General features: G+C 34.3%; 3 protein-coding genes across 6 annotated transcripts; 1 reads left to right on the plus strand and 2 right to left on the minus strand.

The window, feature by feature from the left end:
* Window positions 1–151: 151 nt before the first annotated feature.
* Window positions 152–10,826, minus strand: Pod1 (coronin pod1). Of its 3 annotated transcripts, none has more exons than XM_070670932.1 (18): window positions 10,696–10,826; window positions 9,881–10,095; window positions 9,647–9,795; window positions 9,347–9,533; window positions 8,983–9,277; window positions 8,633–8,888; window positions 8,376–8,528; window positions 6,652–7,032; window positions 5,814–6,441; window positions 5,603–5,716; window positions 5,358–5,528; window positions 4,825–5,263; window positions 3,615–3,753; window positions 3,302–3,508; window positions 3,085–3,220; window positions 2,880–3,016; window positions 2,407–2,496; window positions 152–2,166 (listed from the first exon to the last, which is right to left on the minus strand). In XM_070670932.1, exons 2-18 carry the CDS (start codon window positions 10,038–10,040, stop codon window positions 2,158–2,160), a joined length of 3,651 nt encoding a protein of 1,216 aa, XP_070527033.1. In that variant the 5' UTR covers window positions 10,041–10,095; window positions 10,696–10,826; the 3' UTR covers window positions 152–2,157. The 3 variants fall into 3 exon arrangements, with proteins under 3 accessions (XP_070527033.1, XP_070527034.1, XP_070527035.1); XM_070670933.1 differs by lacking the exon at window positions 10,696–10,826 and adding an exon at window positions 10,280–10,298; XM_070670934.1 differs by lacking the exon at window positions 6,652–7,032.
* Window positions 10,827–10,965: 139 nt separating this feature from the next.
* LOC139110957 (TBC1 domain family member 19) lies at window positions 10,966–14,324 on the minus strand. Its single transcript, XM_070670953.1, has 11 exons — window positions 13,482–14,324; window positions 13,273–13,395; window positions 12,982–13,189; window positions 12,819–12,906; window positions 12,687–12,747; window positions 12,382–12,612; window positions 12,224–12,298; window positions 11,900–12,134; window positions 11,598–11,799; window positions 11,338–11,524; window positions 10,966–11,254 (listed from the first exon to the last, which is right to left on the minus strand). Exons 1-11 carry the CDS (start codon window positions 13,731–13,733, stop codon window positions 11,186–11,188), a joined length of 1,731 nt encoding a protein of 576 aa, XP_070527054.1. The 5' UTR covers window positions 13,734–14,324; the 3' UTR covers window positions 10,966–11,185.
* An 85-nt stretch (window positions 14,325–14,409) lies between these two features.
* On the plus strand, window positions 14,410–20,074 carry LOC139110966 (acyl-CoA:lysophosphatidylglycerol acyltransferase 1). Of its 2 annotated transcripts, none has more exons than XM_070670969.1 (6): window positions 14,410–14,898; window positions 17,101–17,362; window positions 17,464–17,678; window positions 17,829–18,102; window positions 18,340–18,491; window positions 18,582–20,074. In XM_070670969.1, exons 2-6 carry the CDS (start codon window positions 17,242–17,244, stop codon window positions 18,816–18,818), a joined length of 999 nt encoding a protein of 332 aa, XP_070527070.1. In that variant the 5' UTR covers window positions 14,410–14,898; window positions 17,101–17,241; the 3' UTR covers window positions 18,819–20,074. The 2 variants fall into 2 exon arrangements, with proteins under 2 accessions (XP_070527070.1, XP_070527069.1); XM_070670968.1 differs by having other exon boundaries at window positions 17,145–17,362.
* Window positions 20,075–21,079: the final 1,005 nt, after the last annotated feature.

Raw genomic sequence — 21,079 nt, forward strand, 5'->3', positions numbered from 1 at the left:
TATTTTTGATAAAAAGATTTTTTTATAGCTGAAATACATGAACGTTATAAGATTGAGATATAAAGGTACATTACTATATGATAAAATTATTTTGATGGCAATGATTTACAGATCACGAGATCGAGTGGCATGAAACAATTAATGTCTCGTGTTTCTTTTTTTTTTTTCTGTTATGCATTTTTATCTCGAATCTCGTGCTATAAAACATTGCGCTTCATTATTCATAATCTGGTCGTAAACTGATAGAGCTTGTTTAAAAACTGCGAAATGGTTACAAATCTGAATTTTAATTGTGCGCATTTATGCATAACATATACGAGTAATTAGATAAAGAAATAACTGCATTAAGATATGCAAGACTATCATATCTCCTTCATTTAATAATATATAAAATCAATAATAGTATACGAACATAAATGGCAGCAACGAATCAAATTTTGTCTTATTCTTTACTTTTGATACGTATAGAAAATTTCTTAGTACTTTCGAATATTTTAGAACATCTTACAGCTCTAAAATGTGATACAAAAAATACTATTGATGATAATGAATTTTGGCACTATGCTGATGTCAAATGGATTTGCGTGCCAAGATACAAAGAATAATGAAAAAGTTATATATACATATAATATTCGTTATTAAATTTTTTATAAAGAAAAAATTGGTATTCTATCGTCTATTACAAAATTTTCTTTTGGATGACAGTACCATTTTTTATAACAATTAGCTCGTAAAGATATATGAAAAACGAGATATTCTGATCTAAATATTTGTATGAAAAGATTATCACTTAATAAATCGTTAGATATTACATTATTTTGATAAGAAAAGGTAAAAAAGATCAGTCATCTTTTTCCGATTAATCGTTTGAATCTTACATAGTGCTCAATTCTCATTGATCGAGATGTAAATTGATACCTCGCCTTACAATTAAATTACTGGCTTACAATTATTTATTTCCGCGCATTGCATTTTGCATGTCTTTTTTTTTTATGTGCGTGTACAGATACCGTAACAAAACATTCGCTCCACAATTCTGCGATCAGACTGTCATTTGCTCTATTATCACATATATACGATGATAGATTATATGACATATACATTGAGACCATTATTGACACCTGGTATAATCGAAATAAAGATAAATCTGGCACTGGCGTGGCAGTTAAACAAGGAATGTTAACTTTATCGCGAAATAAATATTCTGAAAGACCTAACAATATTAATCAGAATACTTTTTTTTTTTTTTTTTTTTTTTTTTTTTAATCTTTATCTTATGCATAACAGATATGTCATGTCTGTCGCTTCACAAATGGCACATATTACGAATTATTTTTTGCTTACATAGAAAATTGGTCATAAAAATGCTCTATATTTAGTAAATAGTTAAATACTCGTCAATAATTGTCTCTGACACAATTGGTGTTCACACTCGGTACTGAAAAGCATAATAAATATACCATATTTGCTTTAAAAAGAATTACTTATTCACTGAATTTTCAAACTGATATTCATTAAATAGATGGATGAAAGTATTGTTAATTATAAGTTTCTCGAATCAATTCTCTTGACAGTAATTAAGCATATCCTATATCTAATATAATCTCTACATGATATACTATAGAATATTATAGAATTATTTGTAATTAGAAATATATAGATGAAACAAATTCGCGATAAAAAAAAAAATGATTTGAGACTAGAGCTATAATCACGCATTTTGGTTTTGTAAGAACAGTGTTATCATATCGACATTGCGCTATATGAAATATTGCATTGATTATATCAGATTAAAAAATCTCTCATTCTATTTTATTTACCTTTTTATTTTAAATTAATGTTGTTGAAAAAGGCCTAAATTCTTAATTCTATGCATTAAAAAATGCGCTTACAAAATTCTCAGCTAGAAAAAATGAGTAATATTTGTTGTAAATTGATATAAAACACTGTACTTATCTCTCACTTCCGTCGCGAAGAAAATCGTTGGAAGTATATTTCTCCGACAACTGCCTCTCACTCTATACACAGTAACACTGCGATATTCGTGCCATTCGCGCGATATATAATTCTAAGTTATAAATAATTTACGCGGCTCGAACAATATTACGTTTAGATTTTCATCTTACCAGTTTGTATCTATCCACAAATCTTCAATTTTTACTCGTCCTAAAATAAATAAGTTTTAATTAATTATTATTAATTTCTGCAAGTAATTTTATCTAATTTTTTAAAACTTATTTTCTTGTCATTTAAAAAGAAAATATAAAAAATGGTGTATTATGTAGAAAAAGATATTGTACACTTACATATATATAAATAACGACTACGAATGCAAAGTTAAACTACTACACAATAATAATACAACTACGTAAGAATCTAAACTGTGACACAGCAAATGAGACCTACCCATTCGTGTTCTTCAACACCTTCCATGTGATCCTGTTCTAATGAACACTGGATGACATCTCCCACAAAATGGCTCATAGTTTTCTGGATCTGATGCATACATACCACACAATATATACTCAAACATAATATGAAATATGATATTCCATAAAAATAAAAATATTTTAAAATGCTACATAAATTTTAATAGTATAAAAAAATTGTTTTCTATAGTTTTAAAGCACTTTTTTCAAATAATGTTTCATATTATTGAATAATATTATTTGTCGCAAAATAATTTAAGTAACTCAAGCTTGTCACACTTTAAAATATTGCAAGCGTTTAAAAACTACATATCAATCGAAGCTTATACATGCATCCGTCTAATTGTGATTTTTTTTTTCTTCGTTAAAATGTGGTATTACAGATACATCTTATAAGAAATAATTTCTACATTTATTAATACATGCAAAATGCATAAATTTAATTATTACCTCTTCTTGTTTTGCTTTAATGTCCGGGTTCCATCCTAATCTGTTAAAAGACTGTGCTGCAATACCAAAAGGAGTCGGCGATGGTTTGTTTGCAATTTGAGGAGGTGTAACTGCACTTTGGGATTGATTCTCAGTTACTGTGAATTAAAACTTGCATGTAATAAATATTTCCTCTCATTTTTACAGTATAGCATTTTATACTTACAATTATCCATACCAGGTGGTTTAAGACTCATTCTAGTTGGCTGTTTATTGCCACCGTTAAACCATTCTGTTGCGGATAAAGTTGATTTCCAGATAACTTTAGTAGGAGGAAAGAGATCATCTTGGAATAGTTCGGTCTAATCGAAACAATCGAATAAATCACTTTTATGTCGATAACTTTATACTCTATATGTATATTAATTTTGCATAATATATACCTTTATACGCGGCACAGTAAAACTTAAAGGTTCTATTGTATTATTTGTTAGCCTCAAAGCAGAGGCAAATTCTACGCTGGCCACGTCACATTTAATTTTTGGAAGGAATGATAATCCTTGATGTAAGCTACTGCATCTGTGGTGACTTAATGGGCAGCAATAGGGGGCTTCTTCAGTTACTTCAAACGCGTATATTGTAGAATCACCCTAAAAGTAATGTTTCAAAAGATGAAATAAAATTATAACAAACATCTGCAATTAAACTAAAGTCCCATCTTAAAAGTTCTTTTTTCTAGTATAAAAAAAAACTTACCCGTCCAGTTAAGAAAAGCGTGGAGCTGTCTTCATCATAATATGGCATTAGTATGGCAGGCGAGACATCCAATCCAACGGTATTCAAAGGAGTATTTAAATTGTCCACTTTAAATATATAAATCTGTCTTTCAGAAACTCTAAAAGATATAAAATTTCAATTATTACTTTTTTGTTTCTTTTTTTATTATATTCCTATCTATATAAAATTAGCGTGACGCTTAAATTAGCGGATAATCAATTCTATTGTTACCATTTACTAATTTATATATATATTTTTTTGTTACAGATCGACGCAGTTGCATTCACTGCTGTAAACGAAAGTGTCGTCACCGCCGATATTATTAGTTATACGAACCGCAGCCGGTTCGTCGGTCGTTTCGGGAGTGCCGCTAGTTTTCGGACGTTTTTTTTTACGATTATCTTTTTACGAGACTGCGTTCGCGAGTTTCTAGTGCGCGGAGGGATGGCTCGTCACGTCCCATCTGAGAGGAGGAGCAGGCCCGGCGGGCATCATGCATCGGCGGAGCAACTTTTAGGTAAATATTAATTTTCTTTTCATAGAAAATCTTTATAAAAATAAAGCTTTACCTTTACTTTAATTTAAATACTAACGTGTCTACATTAATATGTTTTATTTTATGTTACAGACACCGGCAGAAATCTACAACTCCGCTGAATGCAGATTGGTAAGTCTACTAATTTTTTTCTTTTACAGGATTTACTTTTTTCAGGAGCGCCGAAAAATTACGCGCGTAAGTGTTAACTAATTGTCGCGATATTAATTAATCCGGTCGCGTTCGCGAGTGACCAGTGCGCGGAAGGATGACTCGTCACGTCCCATCTGAGAGGAGGAGCAGGCCCGGGGGGCATCGTGCATCGGCGGAGCAACTTTTAGGTAAGAATTAATTCTTTTTTTTTAATTTGTTATTTTATTAACTTGATTTTTATTAATTTTTATTAAAGAATTAAATTCAAACGCGTAATTCTTTCTTTTGTTTAAACATTAACTGTTTTCAGCACGTCTACATTAATATTTTCCATTTTATGTTACAGTCACCGGCAGAACTTTACAACTCCGCTGAAGCACGTGCAGATTGGTAAGTCGCATGATTTTTTTTTCGTAGTTTGTAATTAGGGTTTTTTAAAAAATAGCGCGCGCGTACGGTTTCTTATAGTACTAATAAAATGTGATTCTTCATTATGCTTACTTGTCAAAACCCATTACAACGAGATATCTGCCTTCGAGTGCCCATACAACTCTCGCTCCTCTTGTTCCGACAGGTCCTTTTCCCTCTTTTACAGGAACATCGCTCGATCGAGGTTTATAGATTCGTAGTTTACCATCTTTGCATGCGCTAGCAAGATATTGACCACACGGTGACCATGCCAAACTAAATATCTGATCAGTATGACCGGTCAACGTAATTTTCGCAAATGCCGTTTCAGTAGATGATAAAAGTGACAAATCCCAGATTTTAACAGTCATATCATACGAAGCGGATGCAAGAACATTTGACGCTAACGGATGAAATTTGATCAAATAAATCTTATCGGTATGGGCTTCTATGATGTATTTCGGTGCATTTGTTGGTTCAGTTAAACCAGACTCGGGTATTTCCCATAAACGAATTATTCCATCGTCACAAGCTAGTAAAAGTAAATTCTATTATTCTTAAATCTGACGGAATATATATTCACGTATTTTTTTTTATCATAATTTGCAAATACTTCTATACTTTACCAACTGCTAATCGTTGATTATTAAACGGATCCCATTGAAAATCCATTACAGTCGCGCCGTGCACTAACGCAGGCATAACTCCATCAGGTAGTCTCCCAGTTTTCTTTAATTCTAATACGGCTATCTTTCCACCTGGACCACTCAAAGGTACAGCCACTCGATCAGGATTAGCTACAAATTTAGTCACCACATTTATTGCATTTAAAAATATATTATTTGATATATTAAAAAAGTAATAATTGTACCGTGAAAACCATCGCACTCGCCGGATATTTGACGACTGATATTGCGAATATTTTCAATATGTGTAGATTTGTGTCCCGGAGTTCCTTTCAAATGGCGAAATTTGGATACTCTTCCTATATAACAATTAAGAATTTACATTAAGCATTACAGTAAAAAAAAAAAATAAATAAAAATAAAAAAAAACTAACTTTGAAAATGTGTAACTCTTACCGAAAACTGTCGACGTTCTTTTTGAAGCCGGTGTTACAACAGGCTCCACTTTTTCTAATTTAGGATCCATACTTTGCTGTCGCAACATAGGAATATTCTTTTTCTCTTCTTCTTTAATTACCTCGCTTTTCGCTTTAAAAGAATCTCTTCGTCTTAGCATAGTTGGAGAACCCATTGCCTTTTCTGCCAAATTCCCATCGGTGACAGACACAGATCGACTCTCGTAAAGGCGCCGCCTTTCGGCGATTGAATTTCTATTCGCCCCGCGTTCGAAATTCCCAACATCCTCATTTTCAGGAGATTCGTCCTTCACTTTCGTCTCGAATACTTTACGTCTTTCTGCAGTGCTTGGTGTCTTCGGCTTGTAACCAGAATCGCTTGAATTAGCATCTTCCTCGATAGAACTCGAATCACTCTTGCCATTTTCCGTATCTTTTGTACGCTCATTAGGTGTTAAAGTGGGTGATTTATCTGCTTCTGTATTGTGCTCTACAGTATTATTAATTTCATTTTGATAACCATTAGTGTTGCTGTCATTATTCGGTGCAATTGGAACCGAAAAGACTTTATCAAATGAAAATTCTTGGCTGCTCGATTTTGCTTGAAATGGTTTAGGGCCAAGTCGGGGCTAAAATTAAAAGAAAAAGAACAAATAAGAAAACTTATTTTTCTCTATATCCATTCAAAACTGTTATATTAAGTATTAGTAATGATATGACAATGATGCTATGAAAGTGATATGGAAGGAAACTAGGTTGCATGCAAGTATCATGCATTATCGCAATAATCAGCTACCCGTTATGTAATATTAATTTTTTTTTTTTAAGTTAATTATAACCTTATATCCGCCGATAGCGTTAGGATTCACTGATGTAACTACTGATCCCGGATTTGGTGATGTACGGGGACGTGCCACTGGTTTTGGTTCTTCATCGGAGATACTGTTGGTTCTTGATGCTCTCGGCAAAGGTTTTGGTGGTACGGTTTGTCCTCCATTTTGTATCTTGGTCTTTTCTTCTTCTGCCTCGTGTGGTTTTTTCACATCTTCAATCTTCTCGGTATCGTTTTCTATATTGTTGTCATTTTCATTCACGATGCTCTGAACTTTTGAGAATCCTTTCGGTCCCGTAATGACCAACGGTTTTGGCGGCCGATTCGTTTGTTCTATTTTATTTTCACGATGATTTTCTTTGAGCACCGCTAAGTTCCCTTTGTGTACCTGGAGGTACGTAAATTCCTTAATGACCGCAAACCGCATGCAAACCAAACTACACCGCCCGATACTTTGCACTTTTAAAATAAAGGCATAATCGATGCAATAACTTAACAACATCCAACAATTTAGCTACATTCACATTATTTTTACACATATATGTATACACATGACTCGCATTTTTGTATACAATAAATAGTAATAACAGAAAAAGATAAGCTTTTATTACAGCTTAAAGTAACTCATCATAATTAAGATTTTTGAGAGTAAATTTATAGAAAAAAATTATCTCATTGCCATGTAGACAAGACAAGTGTTTTTACGTTTCGTACTATTACTTACACTGTATAATAAGCTCTACAACATCAATTGCCACTTATATTACACGTGCCAGGAATAATAGTTTGAATGGTGCTAATGTATAAATTATAAAACATACATTGGATATCTGAAATGTGAAAAAAATATACACAAAATATAAAGAAAGAAACTAAATAGCGCAAAATAATTGTGTGCGTAATTAGTAATCAAATAATTTAATAAATGAATATTTAAGTCTCTGCAAATATTTATATGTGCACAGAAATAAAAAAAAATAAGATATAAAATATCAAAATACAACTAATTCTTATATTCTATTCATTTCTTATACTTATATCGAATCAACAACCACTAAAAAATTTCGAAATTAATCTATTATAAAAAATTATATTGCGAACATTTATTACATAAAATCAACTTGTACAGTTAGCAAGCAATTTTTATACATAAAGTTATATTATGATACACTTCTATAAACAAAATAACTGTTTCGAATAAAATGTATAATATCATAAATTTGCTACCGAGTCAGATTAGTTACTTTTTTATTTCAAGTTTAAAATAATCTATTTATAATTATAGTGTTACATAGTAAACGGTCACTTTTTCGGGAGTAGATAGAACTTATCGAGATAAGAAAATTTAAACGTTTTACATTTTTCGCGATAACAACCGAGATATAAATTTAAAAAATAGTACTCAATAAATTCTACTTACTCCCATAAAAGTGTCCATTTACCATGAGACACTGTATATCGAAATAAGTATTGTAGCAAAAATACACAAATAACTTCATACTCATTCAATATTTGCTCTTAAAATCCAGTTATTTTGGAATAAATGGAATGACAATGCGAGAAAACATGATAATGAAAAGCATGCCAGTGATTGATGATATAAATTTAAGCAATCAGTAACTGATATTTACAAACCAAACCAATATTTTTTAACGATTAAAGCTAATTTACGCATATTACATTAAAAGCAATATGGAAACTTAAATAGCACGTATTAAAATATTTACTCACAGTAATTGGTTCCTCGTCTTTGTTTCGTTTAGCAGGATCTAACGATATCTTTGGCACAGGCGCATTATGACCCTTAATCCATGCTGTTGCATTATTTTGAGCAACAGGACCAGCTGTGTCCGGATAAATGTCTGCATGAAAGTCTCTGTACGTCTAAAATTTAATATTTTACATTAATTAGTCAAAATGTATAAAAATATAAATATACATATAATATGTTGTACACGATAGATCAGATAGTATTTAATATAGCTTACTTTTCGTGGAACTTGATACATAATAGGAATCACCATATTAGAAGTGAGTTGTAACAATCTGTTAACTTCAGCCTGCATTACGTTTAATGCTCGTTTAGGAACCAAGCATACTCCTTTAGTTTGCTCACCGCTATGACGAATTCCTTCTACTAGATAAGGATCTCTATCTGTCACTTCCATGTACATAATAGTGGTGTCTCCTTTGCCAGCGAGAAATAGCATATTTGTGTCAGAATCGAAAAGCGGCATCAAAATTCTAAAAAAATATTTAGTATCACAATCATGTATAAAAATAATTATTTTGATAATTATACTTAATAATATACTGATTAAATTCAATGCATATTTACCCAGTACTACAATCTAATTCTAATGTTTTCACTGGTTCATTTAAATGCCTCAAGTCTCTAATGTAAACTTGACGAAGTCTTGCCGCGTCAAATCCTGTAGTGAGTATTCTATCGTTATTTAACCAGACTAGTCTGGAATCTTTAATACTTTGGTGGCTCGAGCACGAATTAACGATACACGTTGATGCGCGCGGATCTATAATCCTCATTTGTTTGTCCTTGCAAGACGTTGCTAAAATGGTGCCATCTTCTTTCCAACTTACAGATTGTATTACTTCGGTATGATCGCTATTAGCTGCAACATAAATTTTTTTAATAAGAATAAAATAATAAATAATGCTGTATAAAGGTAAAAAATATTTACAAAATAATTCCTGTTGAGAGAGAACATCCCAAAGCGAAAGATTAGTGAACGATGTAGTGGTCAAAAAATGTTCGGCAGTAGGATGCCAACATACTGTTTCCACTCTTCGTTGACGATGTGAGAACGTACATTCAGGATTGCACAAAGATTCTTCCAAGCCACTTTCTGGGATGTGCCATAGCTTTACCTAATTGTACAAATACAGTTAACATAATTTATAGAACAATGTATATGTGTAAAAATAGTATTTCATACTTTTTTATTTAATGTTTATTGAAAATTAAGTTTGAAAATACTTACTAGACAGTCCTGAGACCCAGTTGCAAGTAAGCCATCATGAAATGGAGAAAAATCCATATCTGTTACAGTATCCGCGTGTGCATGAAGCAATGGCATAGTCTTGCTCTTTCTACCACAATCCTCCAATGGCAATACTGCCAAACTAGATCCTTCGAAATATATAAACAAATTTAATAAAAAATAATTTATAAATTAAAATTCAGGAGATAAGTAGATATTAGATAAAAAGTATACCGTTATGATCAACATTAAATGCCATGAAAGCTGCAGACGCCGTTATATTATTCCCATAGGTTTGATATGATCCTACAGAGATATCTCGAATACAAGCCTCTGGCTTGGGAACGATCGGTGCTGCATTTTTATATTTGGATGCTTTGAAACGCCAAGCCATTTTGACACTGCTGACTCAGTTCAAATGTCCAAGCAGTTTACTTAAATCATATAATCTAAAAAATATAAAAACATCAAATTATACCGTAGAATTTCAATGTGTAAAACTTGGAAAAACTAGATGTAATCAAATGATCAGTCACATTACGTGCTGCCTTGATTACTTTTCAAAAAGTACGATTATTGAAAAATGTAAAATATTTGCCGAGCATATGTACTATAATCTTTAAAAGAACATACGGTAGAATTTGAAGACGAGACAAAGGCGAGCGTCCGCGGAAACCTTTACGGTGGCAATTCTCGCGATAAAATTCAATCGAGATTTCACGTAAGAACACTTGAACACATGCGAATAGTTCGCTGGGCGTTGCTCTCCGCGCGAATAATGGTAGGGAGAGGATCGACGGCCGAGTCTCTCTTTCTCTCGAGAATCAACCGAACGGCGTCGGTGACAACAAGCAAACGACGCCGACGCGATTCGTTCGAAGCCGCTTGAGCAAAGCTGTGCGTAAGTAATAATTTGGGGGTGGAGAACCACCCAACCCCCTTCGTGCGAAGTATGGGGGTCGTAAATTGCCGCTTGGCGTTGCCGCAATGACGCTCGCAACAGCGACACGTAAATTGGCAAACGAAAGATTAAACCATAAGATACTTACGACACGTAAATTGTTCACACGTTTCTCGTTTTCTAACGCACTCCCACGGCAAGAGGATGTAGCCGGCAATAAATACGAGACGTTCTCAACGAGAGCCAGGCGTCACCGGTCTGTTACTCCACAGAGCTCTGACCAAACTCTACAGTTGACAGCCGGAAGCAGGAAAATCCCCTCCATTTACTTTCAGGGCGCCGCACTTTATCCCTCCCGCTCGACAACTGTTCGAAGTTTCTTATAGATATATCGACGCTTGCAACTTCCTTACATTTGCATCATTAGTTCAATATATATTTCAAAATCGCGTCTGTATTCGTTTTTGTGATCATTTATTTATATGAGTTTATATATATATATTTTTTCAATATTAATTTTTCCACAAATACAGTTACACTACAAAAATATGTAAAATTAAAGCTGTCATATAAATCTAAAAAAAGGAAAAAAGAAAAAAAAATTACCTCGAATGATTCTATGTAAAGTATAAGTAATATTATTCTTTTAAAAGAGCTAGCTGCAGTAAAGGCATTACTTTTAAAGAAGATAAATCTGCTAATACAGCCTGAAATTAAAAACGTGTACATGTTATAATAATAGTAGTATAAGAATTTAAATATATAAAAATTATTTAAATTATTTCTATACCTCTACATTCTGTTGAGTATTAACTTGCATTAAATTTTCTTTTCGAAAACTTAATATCGTCACAGCTAATAAAGAAATAATTTCTAAAGAGTCGTAACCTAGTATCAGATCCCAAAGATACAATAATTGTTCAGGTGGTAAATGACCACTGAAGCCTCTCATGAGCCATTTAAAAACTATTTTTATTCTGAAAAAAAAAAATATATATGTGTCATATTAATAAATTTCACAAATAATACTGTAAAAAACGAAAAACTTACGGTTGAATATGTATATTTTTTAAATGGGCCCACAATTGCGGCTCGTGGCATTGCAATAGTCGTTCGAAAAGTAGGCAAAGAGCAACTATACCTTGCTCATGACTCGATACAGTATGCAAACGAAACCAATATCTTAAGTAGAATGCGCGGAAAGTATAGTACATAGCGCAGGGATCATCATATAAATAACAAAATGGTGTAGCTAGCATAAAAAAAATCATAAATTAATTAATTAATTAAGTTGAAAGAGTATACATGTCATATATATTTAAAATATAGATATATCTTTTATAATTCCTTACCATACATTGTAAATCCATGAAACGGAATAACGCCACTTGGTGGAAAGACTAAAGTATTTTCTAATGTTGCTGGTTTGCCCTGCAAAACCGCATGAATAACTTGGCCTCCCGCACTTCTGTCAGTTGTGACTGGTGCAAGTATTTCGGAATCTCTTGAAAAGCACAACATCGTTTTATATAAAACGTCTTCAAATACAAAATACTGATCATCGTTTCTCGCTGTTAATTGCACGTCCTATAAGATTTGCATTAATATATATTTCGTTTTTTTTTTTTTTTTTAACTGAAAAACAATTAACATAATTTAAAAAACATAAAAATTACCATTATTATCAGCTTGTCTACTACAATATCATATTGCAAAAACATATTTTTCAGTTCCTCGTAGTATTCTATATCCTAAAAAAAATTATCTGATAACCAGAGATATCAGTTTTTAATATATCAATATACAATAAAGATCGTGAAAATTCCAATCATACGTTATCTTTGATAACAGATCCGAGTACGAGTGACCAAATACGACCGCGTAATGCACGAGGGGATCCTCTTTTAAGAAATTCTTGAGCAATCGGGGCATGATTTGAATGCAATACTTTTTCGCCGATGTGCGTTCGCTCGGCTTCTAAATTTGGGAAGTTCTCCGTTGCCGGTATGTCGGGATTTACTCCCAACAATGACATTCCCTGTGCTAGCTCTCGATACATACGTCTCTAGCCAAAGAAATATTCGTTACATACATATACATAAATTATAAATGACGAAAACGATCAAATAGAATTCGTACCAATTGCGCAAGTGTTTTCACACTAATTTGTATGTGACTAAAATCCCAATTCAATTCGTCTCTGAAAGATATCATGAGCTTGACAAATATATATCTATAATTACACATAAAAATCTATATATAATTACACACGGTTGTTTCTTGAACGATGGATCGCGTATAGAGAATAATACATCTAGGAAGTCTTTTGGTGCGTATAACGGCCGGTATTGCGACAGATCTGAAAATCATATCCTGATAAGATTAATCTTAAGCAAAATTTTAATTATACCTTTAAATTTTCTATAAAATTTACCAATGTCGTAAGTACTCAATTCGTTCCACTTTTCAGCTAACTCATCTCTATCGGTAGTAGGTCTTATGCGTGCAAGGGGAATGTTCAATTCGCCGCATATCGAGTTCAACGATTTCTGTATACGTCGTTCCCATTGAATTTGAGTCTTCTTTAAATAACTCAGATCAGCCGTCTGTATGTGAGAAACTGAACGAGAATGCAGGGAACCCTAGAGAGAAAGGGGGAAAATAAAAAAGCAATTTATTTAAACGGATTATATACTTTCACAATTGCTGGAATCTGCCGAGATACCCGCGATCGCGCCCAGTGAAACACGGTATTTCGAATTTCCGTTTCCAGCCCGTTATCCTTAAGTGCCGTGATCAGCGAGTTCTTGAAGTCGTTTTTGTCCACGGCGGGCGACGCGACAAGTTTCTGCGAAGATAACAGAATAGAGCAATAAAGGATGCAATGCCGCGGCTTTCGACAGGTGTTCGACGACAATTGTATCAACCACTCACCTGTATCTCGCTATAAAGCGCTCTGTAGTTTGACATACTTCGAATATCATCGGTGAGCTTCCGCGCCGTCTTGTCGAGCGAACTCGCGCTCTCCGCGATTTTCTCGTCCATTTTTTCTCGCGAGATTCGAGGTCCCACAATGTCGCACAAAGCGAGGTGCACCTGGAGAAAAATTAAAAATATACGCCATTTTTCAATAAGCACGGTCTCCAAGGCAACAACCGTCGAGCGCGCAGCGATCTCGTCGTGCATTTTTCCAACAAAATGACACAACACATTAGCGTAAAAAAAAATTAATAAATAATTAAATAAAAATTAATTTAATTAATAAAACTTATTGTACGTACGATAACTTGAAATAATTTATAATAACTGTAACGACTTCAGTAGTATGTACGCTGGAATGCAGACATAGCGTTTGCTGCGCCGACGACAGCTAGCGAACGCGACTTTAGAGTCGTGTACGTCGAGTTTCACATATGCCGCATGTATGTACCGCGCCGGCCGGATTGCCGATGACCGATTTCCCATCCCTTTTCTCATCCCTTGCCTCTGCCTTCTAGGGTTACGTACGCTAGCCCCTGTCGCCGCAGAAAGCGCCATATCTGAGCTTCGGTGTACTGTTCGATATGAGTAAAAAATTATTAATTAAATTGAATTGAATTAAATTAAATTGCAACAGGCGGATACGGCGTTAATAATTTTAAGGCCGGCATCGCGCGGCGAATGAAAATGTAGAAATCGTGCATTAAGGCGCATCTTAACTGTGTCACCGTGAGCGTAGTCTATGGCCGTCGAGTTGAGCCGAGCGCGGCCAAGCGGCGATTGCGAACGGCGTCGAGCGGAGACGAGCGAACAGAGTCAGAGTGTCAGGCCACCGGACCGACCGGATCGCCATTCCGCTTCCAGTAAGTTATGTACACCAGGGTGATATCGCACGTTGTACGACAGAGGACAAGAAAAAGCGCAATGAATAACGACAAACTGTCCGCAAGCGGGATCTTGTTCGGCGACGAACGGCGCGGCGGATACGGTTCTCGTTGACGGCCACGTTGGCGCATTTTCACGGCACGCTCTCGTACGCGCGAAGCGTCGGATGGACAACACGCTCGCACGGTGGGAGAGTAGTGACTCTGGAGCCGAGCGTGACTATTGAATGCGAGAATCCCGCGAAGATATCCATCTACGCCGACGTCGCGGTGATTCCACGTAGCTCCCGTGCGAAGCGCGGCCGTCGATCGCCCGCGTGTGTCATCTGGGACACCGCGAGCTCCCCGAGACGATTTCCTCCGCGTGAATTGGACACAGGGGAGTGCTATGGTGCAGAAAAAGTGTATGAAATCGTCTCGGCCCTCTGCAACGGATGGTGGTGCTCGAAAATGACTGACCCTACCTCCGCCTCTTCTACCTTTGTCAGGTAATGTCTATCCTACAATTTTCTTCTCTATCTCTCTCTCTCTCTCTCTCTCTCTTTCTCGTGACTGCGATTTTTCTCATCTGCACACTTTTACGAGCGACACGCGCGCGAGATCGGACGAGATTTACGAAGAACGTGGCGATGCGCAATGAGACGCGCGTGGAGGATGCATACGCGCTTAACCTTAACGCGTAGAGAGAACGAGGAAGAAAGAGAGAGAGAGGAAGAGAAATGGAAGCAGAGATGCAAATGCCGGTTAACGCTTAATCGTTCCCGAGTGTCGCCGCGGAGAAAGGAGGGCGATTTCTATAGAAACAGATATCTAAGGAAAACGGGAATAAAAATTTCAAAGACCTCCATCGTTCCCGCGGGTCTTTCTATTACGTTTCATATCCATTCCTTCCCAGCTCTGTCTACGTCTGTCCCTCCCTCGCTGCAATTTCCTTGGGGTGTTAACGAGAGGATCTCCGGTCCCTGCGATTAAAAACCACGTACCTCTGATGTACGAACTCTCTTGATTGCCTATTCATTGGGAATCCCTTCGCGGAATCTCAATAAAAAGTTTTGGGAACAACGAGAGACCGTAATGAATAGGCAATTGCGTCGCGTTCTAACTTGGAAATGGCTTGCACTGTATGTACAACGATAAAAAAAAAAAAAAGGGAAAAAGATAAACAGAACAAAAATTACATGTTTGCGAACCTTGGCGCAGTATTAATTACGACTCCGTTTTTATTCATTCGATTGCTGCCACAAACCTCGGGATTGATCACTGGGCTGGCAGAGAAATCCGCAAACGTCTGTCGGCAAATTTTAAACAACTTTGTACCGGGCGACGTCACTGTCGTGGGAAAATATCGCTGACATTCAAAGTCGAAATTTAATTAGAACGAAAAAGGGAATCAAGTGTTTTCTATTTTTAATTAAGAGCGGAGAGAAATATAAAGTCTAAATATCCTTTTCGAAGAATCGCGTTTATTATACGATAATCTTATCTACTTTTTACAAGGGATTATCGCTTAATAAGCAGTTGCTCATGTTTTTAGTTGTGGTCTGCGCCAAGCTGTGACGATTCAAACGCTTGAATATTATATTTATATTGTGTAGGATTATAAATTTCTTTTTTTTTTTTCTTTTTTAATTAATTCTTAATTTCTCGTAAAATGTTGATGCCGAGTCGTCTCTAAATCGTAGCACGCAATGCCGCTGATAAGGAGTTATACTGCGAAATTATATACAATTTTGTCTGATTGTTCAATGCCAAGTTCGCTGTAATAAATTACACGGAAATGTCTCGCTAAATGGGATTATTTAATTTTTTATTAAAAATAATTTGGTCATTTATTAAACGCAAAAGCGGCGTTTAGTTTTCTGACGAAAGGGAGAATTCAAATTAGCGTATTACGATAGTTTATAAAAGATTACACAGCGTTTTCTTTTCGCGCATACCTTTTAAATACATTAATATTAATAGCTTCTTATTAATCAAGTTTATAAATAAGTTTATATACATATTAATTAACTCTAAATATGTGTAAGCTTATATACATTTGCATTTAAATATGTGGGACGATAGTTTTACGTGAGATGTGTGCATTCGCGTTTTTTCCCCGTTTGAAAATAACAACGTGGTCGTATAAATTTTATAGTCTGATTTTATATTTATTTATCTTTTTTTTTTTTTTTTTTTTTTATTCTAATTTCAATTTTGCAAAACCAATTGTTAGTGAGCTTATTTGGACTTACCGCGACATTTATCAATAATACATTTAATCATAAATTTAATAATAAACTTAATAATACATTTAAAAATGTGTGACATATATTACAACTTACAGTTGTGTGCCATTTCCATCGTACATTAACACCGCTTTTATTTAAGCAATCTTCCAACAAAATGTTCTTTAGATGGAATATTATTACATTCTTTTTCGGGCTAATAATATCCCATCGTAATAATATGTTCCCGGGGACGTTCCCGTTTTCTTTATGCTCCACTTACACGCCACTTACAATGTAATAAAAGTCTTCGGCAATTGTAACGTGCGGCAATTGCGCTTTGATAAAAGTATACGCCACCCGGCCGCGTTTGCCCCACGCCACAGTTGCACGGAGGAATAATTAATTTGCTAATTACGAAAGAACAATTGCAAAGTAGCTTGACGAAAGGAATCGCTCTTAGAACTCATAAACTCCTTTCAGAGCGACAGGAAACTAATTCTGATCAGTGCACGTACATCTTACAGAATAATCAGCAATATAGTGACTTTACTGAAATGTGTCGCACGCACGGCATTTGTGATATTAAACAATGTCTATTGCATACCCACGTACGTGGTATGGATGATGTTGCTGTTCCCTGTAAAAATATATCAGCCGCAAGTGTACTGGCGAATCGAAGGCCTATTTTTCCACTGGCTGTTGGCGATGGTGTCGATGTGGACCTGGTCTGCAGGCTACGACAGTGAGTACAAACAATTAAAATGCAAATTACCTAAGTTCAAGATCAGTTGAATCTAATAACACATTTTTCTTTTTTTTTTTTTCTTTTCTTTTCCTCATCAGTAATAGAACAAGGTGATGACATCCAGAAGATAATAAGCGAGAAAACGTTAGTCATAGCGAATCATCAGAGCACTGGTGATGTTCCTATATTAATGACTACATTTAACGCCAAACCAAATGTTCTACCTAATTTAATGTGGATAATGGATAGAGTGTTCAAATTTACGAATTTCGGAGTAGTTTCTGTACTGCATCAAGATTTCTTCATTGTGTCGGTAAGTGTCGAGGTTCACCTTCAAGTTCACAAGATCTTTTGAGTCTACATTGAACTTGGAATTCGTTGTCATTACCGTTTTGCCTTTCATGCCGTAATGCAATGAAACGCGATTTTGTTCATTACCTTCAGCCAATGTATGTAACTGTAGGGTCGTAAACGAAGGGAAGAAAGTTTAAAACAATTAGAAAAACATCTCAAAGAATCTTATATACCGCGAGATAGGAAATGGATGGTACTCTTCCCAGAAGGTGGTTTTCTGTGCAAGAGGAGGGAGACGTCGCAAAAGTACGCTAAGAAGAACAACCTGCCTATTCTTGAAAATGTGACTCTACCTAGAGTAGGAGCTATGCAAACAATTTTTGATACCCTTGGGCCAGCGAGTAGTAAAGACACAGAGAATCAACACTTGAACAGCCGACCAAGTAATTCCACTTTTTTATTCAGATTATTTTATAATTATTTATATTATTATTAATATATATATTTAAGTACACGATATAAATGTTTTTTGTCGTGTCGTTTTTGCCGCTTTCCGTTTAGGCAGGCATACATTTTGAATAGGTTAAATAAATATGCCAGCACGTGCATGCGGCTCTTATCGCAGTGCGTTTTGAAATGTGTTAAATTATCATATTGGCTAATATAATTATTATTTGCAGATATGGTGGTAGTTAAGCCAGAAATTAGTTGGGTTCTCGATATAACAATAGCGTATCCTCAAGGTAAGCCGCTCGACTTACCTACTATTATAACTGGTTCGAGACCTCCGTGCGAGACTGTATTATTTTATCGACTTTTCCCTAGCTCAGTGGTGAGTAACGTGACGTGACATGAAATATAATTTATACGAATGCGCATAGCGATGTATTACATAATATCTTGTGCAATGTGCCGATTGCAGGTACCTCGTGAACCAGAACAATTGTCTAAATGGTTGTACGATAGGTGGGTGGAGAAAGAGGTACTCCTGGAACATTTTTATAAGCACGGAACGTTTCTCGATCCAAATGGACCGCACCGGGGAAGTTCCAAAGTAAATCAGGATCCATTAAGATTCCTAGTCCTTCATTTATTCTTTATAACGTCTAGTTATATACATTATAGCGTGCTTACGTACGTGCTATCTTGCTTTTGGTAAGATGTTTTTATATCATGTGCAACGCACGACGGTCCAGTTTAAAGAAGAAAAAAAAACATAGTAACGAAGTAAGATATCCTTGCCTTAAACAACTATTTCAACGTTTACGAGAATAATTCTAATGAATGTACAGATTATAAAATTCGGCAAGTACGCTCACGCCATAAGTCAGTTGTAACAGTTTACTTTTATTTAATGCAACAATTGCAAACAATAACGGTACTTTGTACGATTGGTATCATGTAAATAATGATTTCGTTTTCTATTTGAAAGTTAACATAAAATTAACAAGTTTCCAAATATAATTTCTAATTAGGAATACATTTTAATACGTTTAGCATGGTAACAGTCGAAATGTAACTTGTTTTTTCATAATTGTTGTATAGCGTTAAAACTGTTTTTATCGTACTACACACATTCTATGCTATATAAAGTATAGATTGCGTAACAAACCTGTTTTTGTAAATCGACATTTGTATATTCATCCTTCGAACTAGATGATAAAATGTTCTTAGAATGAAACGTCGTTGGTAACGCCAATAGATTTATTTTTCTTCACTTTGGATATTGTAGGATATAAAAAGATTTAATTATAAATTTATATATAAAATACGCGCGGAAATATTGATAACTCATTTGTAATATCGTTTGTTATGTGATCTTTTTTTTTTTTTTCCTTTTCTTTTTGGGAACATAAGCTTTACGCTACAACTTTTTCTCAGTGCATAAAACTACGGCATTTAAACGTTTTATCAAATCAATTTCACAGCTTTTAATTTACACGATCTTATTATATATTACATAATAAATACTATCTAGTTTGACAGATAGATTTAAATTTATGTATAATAGTTAATGTTGACTTCTTCACAATTAATGTGCGAATATGTTTACACACAGTGGCGTTTTAAAAAAATTTTTGTATAACGTAGCATCAGATATGTGTTTTATATATATTAATTATAAATTATGGCATTCTACATTGGCACAAAAGAGGAAGATTTATGTGAAGCAATAACAGTCTAAATCTTTTTAAAAAGTATCCACTTATTTTTTATATAACGATAAAAATATTTTTTAAGGAAAACACCATTTTGTCTTGCAAACATAATTTTTTTTTTTTTTTTAAACATATTAGGAATTTTGTAATAATAAGTTTGTAATTGTAGCGACGTATGAATTAGAATTAGATTAATGCGCAGGTATGATTGTTGAAAAACTGAAAGCAAATAAAAAAAAAAAAAAAAAAAGAAAAAGGTATTGCACGGACGTGTATGACAAAATAGGATGAGATTCTTTTCGTATCCAGAAACTATTAAATTTAAATTTTATCTTATTTTCGAGAGCTTGACTTTCTTCTTAGCTTGTTTCTGGTAATTTATTGCAAGATATAGATAATAATTATATCTGCTGCATTTTAAGAACTTTTTAAAGAAAAATTGTTAGCATTGAAAACCGTGGATTAAAGATATCGAGGTTAATTGATTAACGACATTGCACATAACTTTGTGTACTCGTCCTTGTAATTATACCTCTCGACTGCAAGTAGGCGTATCGATCTGTCGTTCATTGATTCTCAGCTCGTCTGATATTGATTTCTATATTGAGTAGCTCGTTTTCTTTTTAGAAGTAAAGTAATGATAAGTAAGTATATATTTTTGTTATTCTCGTTATTCACTTTTTGTAATGCTGTACAATAAATAGAACATAGTGGTTGAATCGCTTGAAAGATATGGCGATTTTGTTTCATCTTCTCGAAGTCGAGTTTCATTCGTTTCAAAATGTACAAAAGTGAGAAAATAATAAATTATTATATTTGCATAAATACACATATCATCGGCCTTTTTTCGAAGTATTAAGTACCTTTTTTTTTTCAGTTGAATAATTACAAGAAAGTAATGTATAGGGAAAAATAGTTTAACACATCAATCAAATTGATATAAATGTACGTTTATTATTTTCAACACATCTCTCATTTATTTTTATGAATTTGTAAAACTCGAAATATTTTTCTCACGCACAGAAAATATATATAAATAAATTATGTCAATATGTGATAAAAGAATGTTGTTATAAATCTAATAAAAACACATAAATGTAATTTGATTGTATTTATATATATTAAGTCGTACTCGTTAGCTTTAAATTGTTCTCGTTTAAAGACTATCGCTAAGATACAATTTTACCAAAAATCGACGGTCGTTCTTTCCGTATGCACATTCATATATGTTTAATACGTTTAATATACGAATGTGTATACA

The sequence above is a fragment of the Cardiocondyla obscurior genome, linkage group LG22 (assembly GCF_019399895.1).
Source record: "Cardiocondyla obscurior isolate alpha-2009 linkage group LG22, Cobs3.1, whole genome shotgun sequence".
Lineage (NCBI taxonomy): Eukaryota > Metazoa > Arthropoda > Insecta > Hymenoptera > Formicidae > Cardiocondyla > Cardiocondyla obscurior.

Bases quoted from the DNA above. Each gene is read 5' to 3' on its own strand.
- Pod1 (XM_070670932.1), bottom strand. From the start codon at position 10,040: ATGGCTTGGCGTTTCAAAGCATCCAAATATAAAAATGCAGCACCGATC. The intron at 3,221-3,301 runs GTATATATTATG...TGTTTCGATTAG, and splicing joins TTACTGTGCCGCGTATAAAG to ACCGAACTATTCCAAGATGA. The intron at 3,017-3,084 runs GTAAGTATAAAA...TTTAATTCACAG, and splicing joins ACCACCTGGTATGGATAATT to TAACTGAGAATCAATCCCAA.
- LOC139110957 (XM_070670953.1), bottom strand. From the start codon at position 13,733: ATGCACGACGAGATCGCTGCGCGCTCGACGGTTGTTGCCTTGGAGACC. The intron at 11,800-11,899 runs GTAAGGAATTAT...TTTTTATGCTAG, and splicing joins TCATGGATTTACAATGTATG to CTACACCATTTTGTTATTTA. The intron at 11,255-11,337 runs GTATAGAAATAA...TTTTAATTTCAG, and splicing joins ATACTCAACAGAATGTAGAG to GCTGTATTAGCAGATTTATC.
- LOC139110966 (XM_070670968.1), top strand. From the start codon at position 14,861: ATGACTGACCCTACCTCCGCCTCTTCTACCTTTGTCAG. The intron at 17,679-17,828 runs GTAAGTGTCGAG...ATGTAACTGTAG, and splicing joins AAGATTTCTTCATTGTGTCG to GGTCGTAAACGAAGGGAAGA. The intron at 18,103-18,339 runs GTAATTCCACTT...TATTATTTGCAG, and splicing joins ACACTTGAACAGCCGACCAA to ATATGGTGGTAGTTAAGCCA.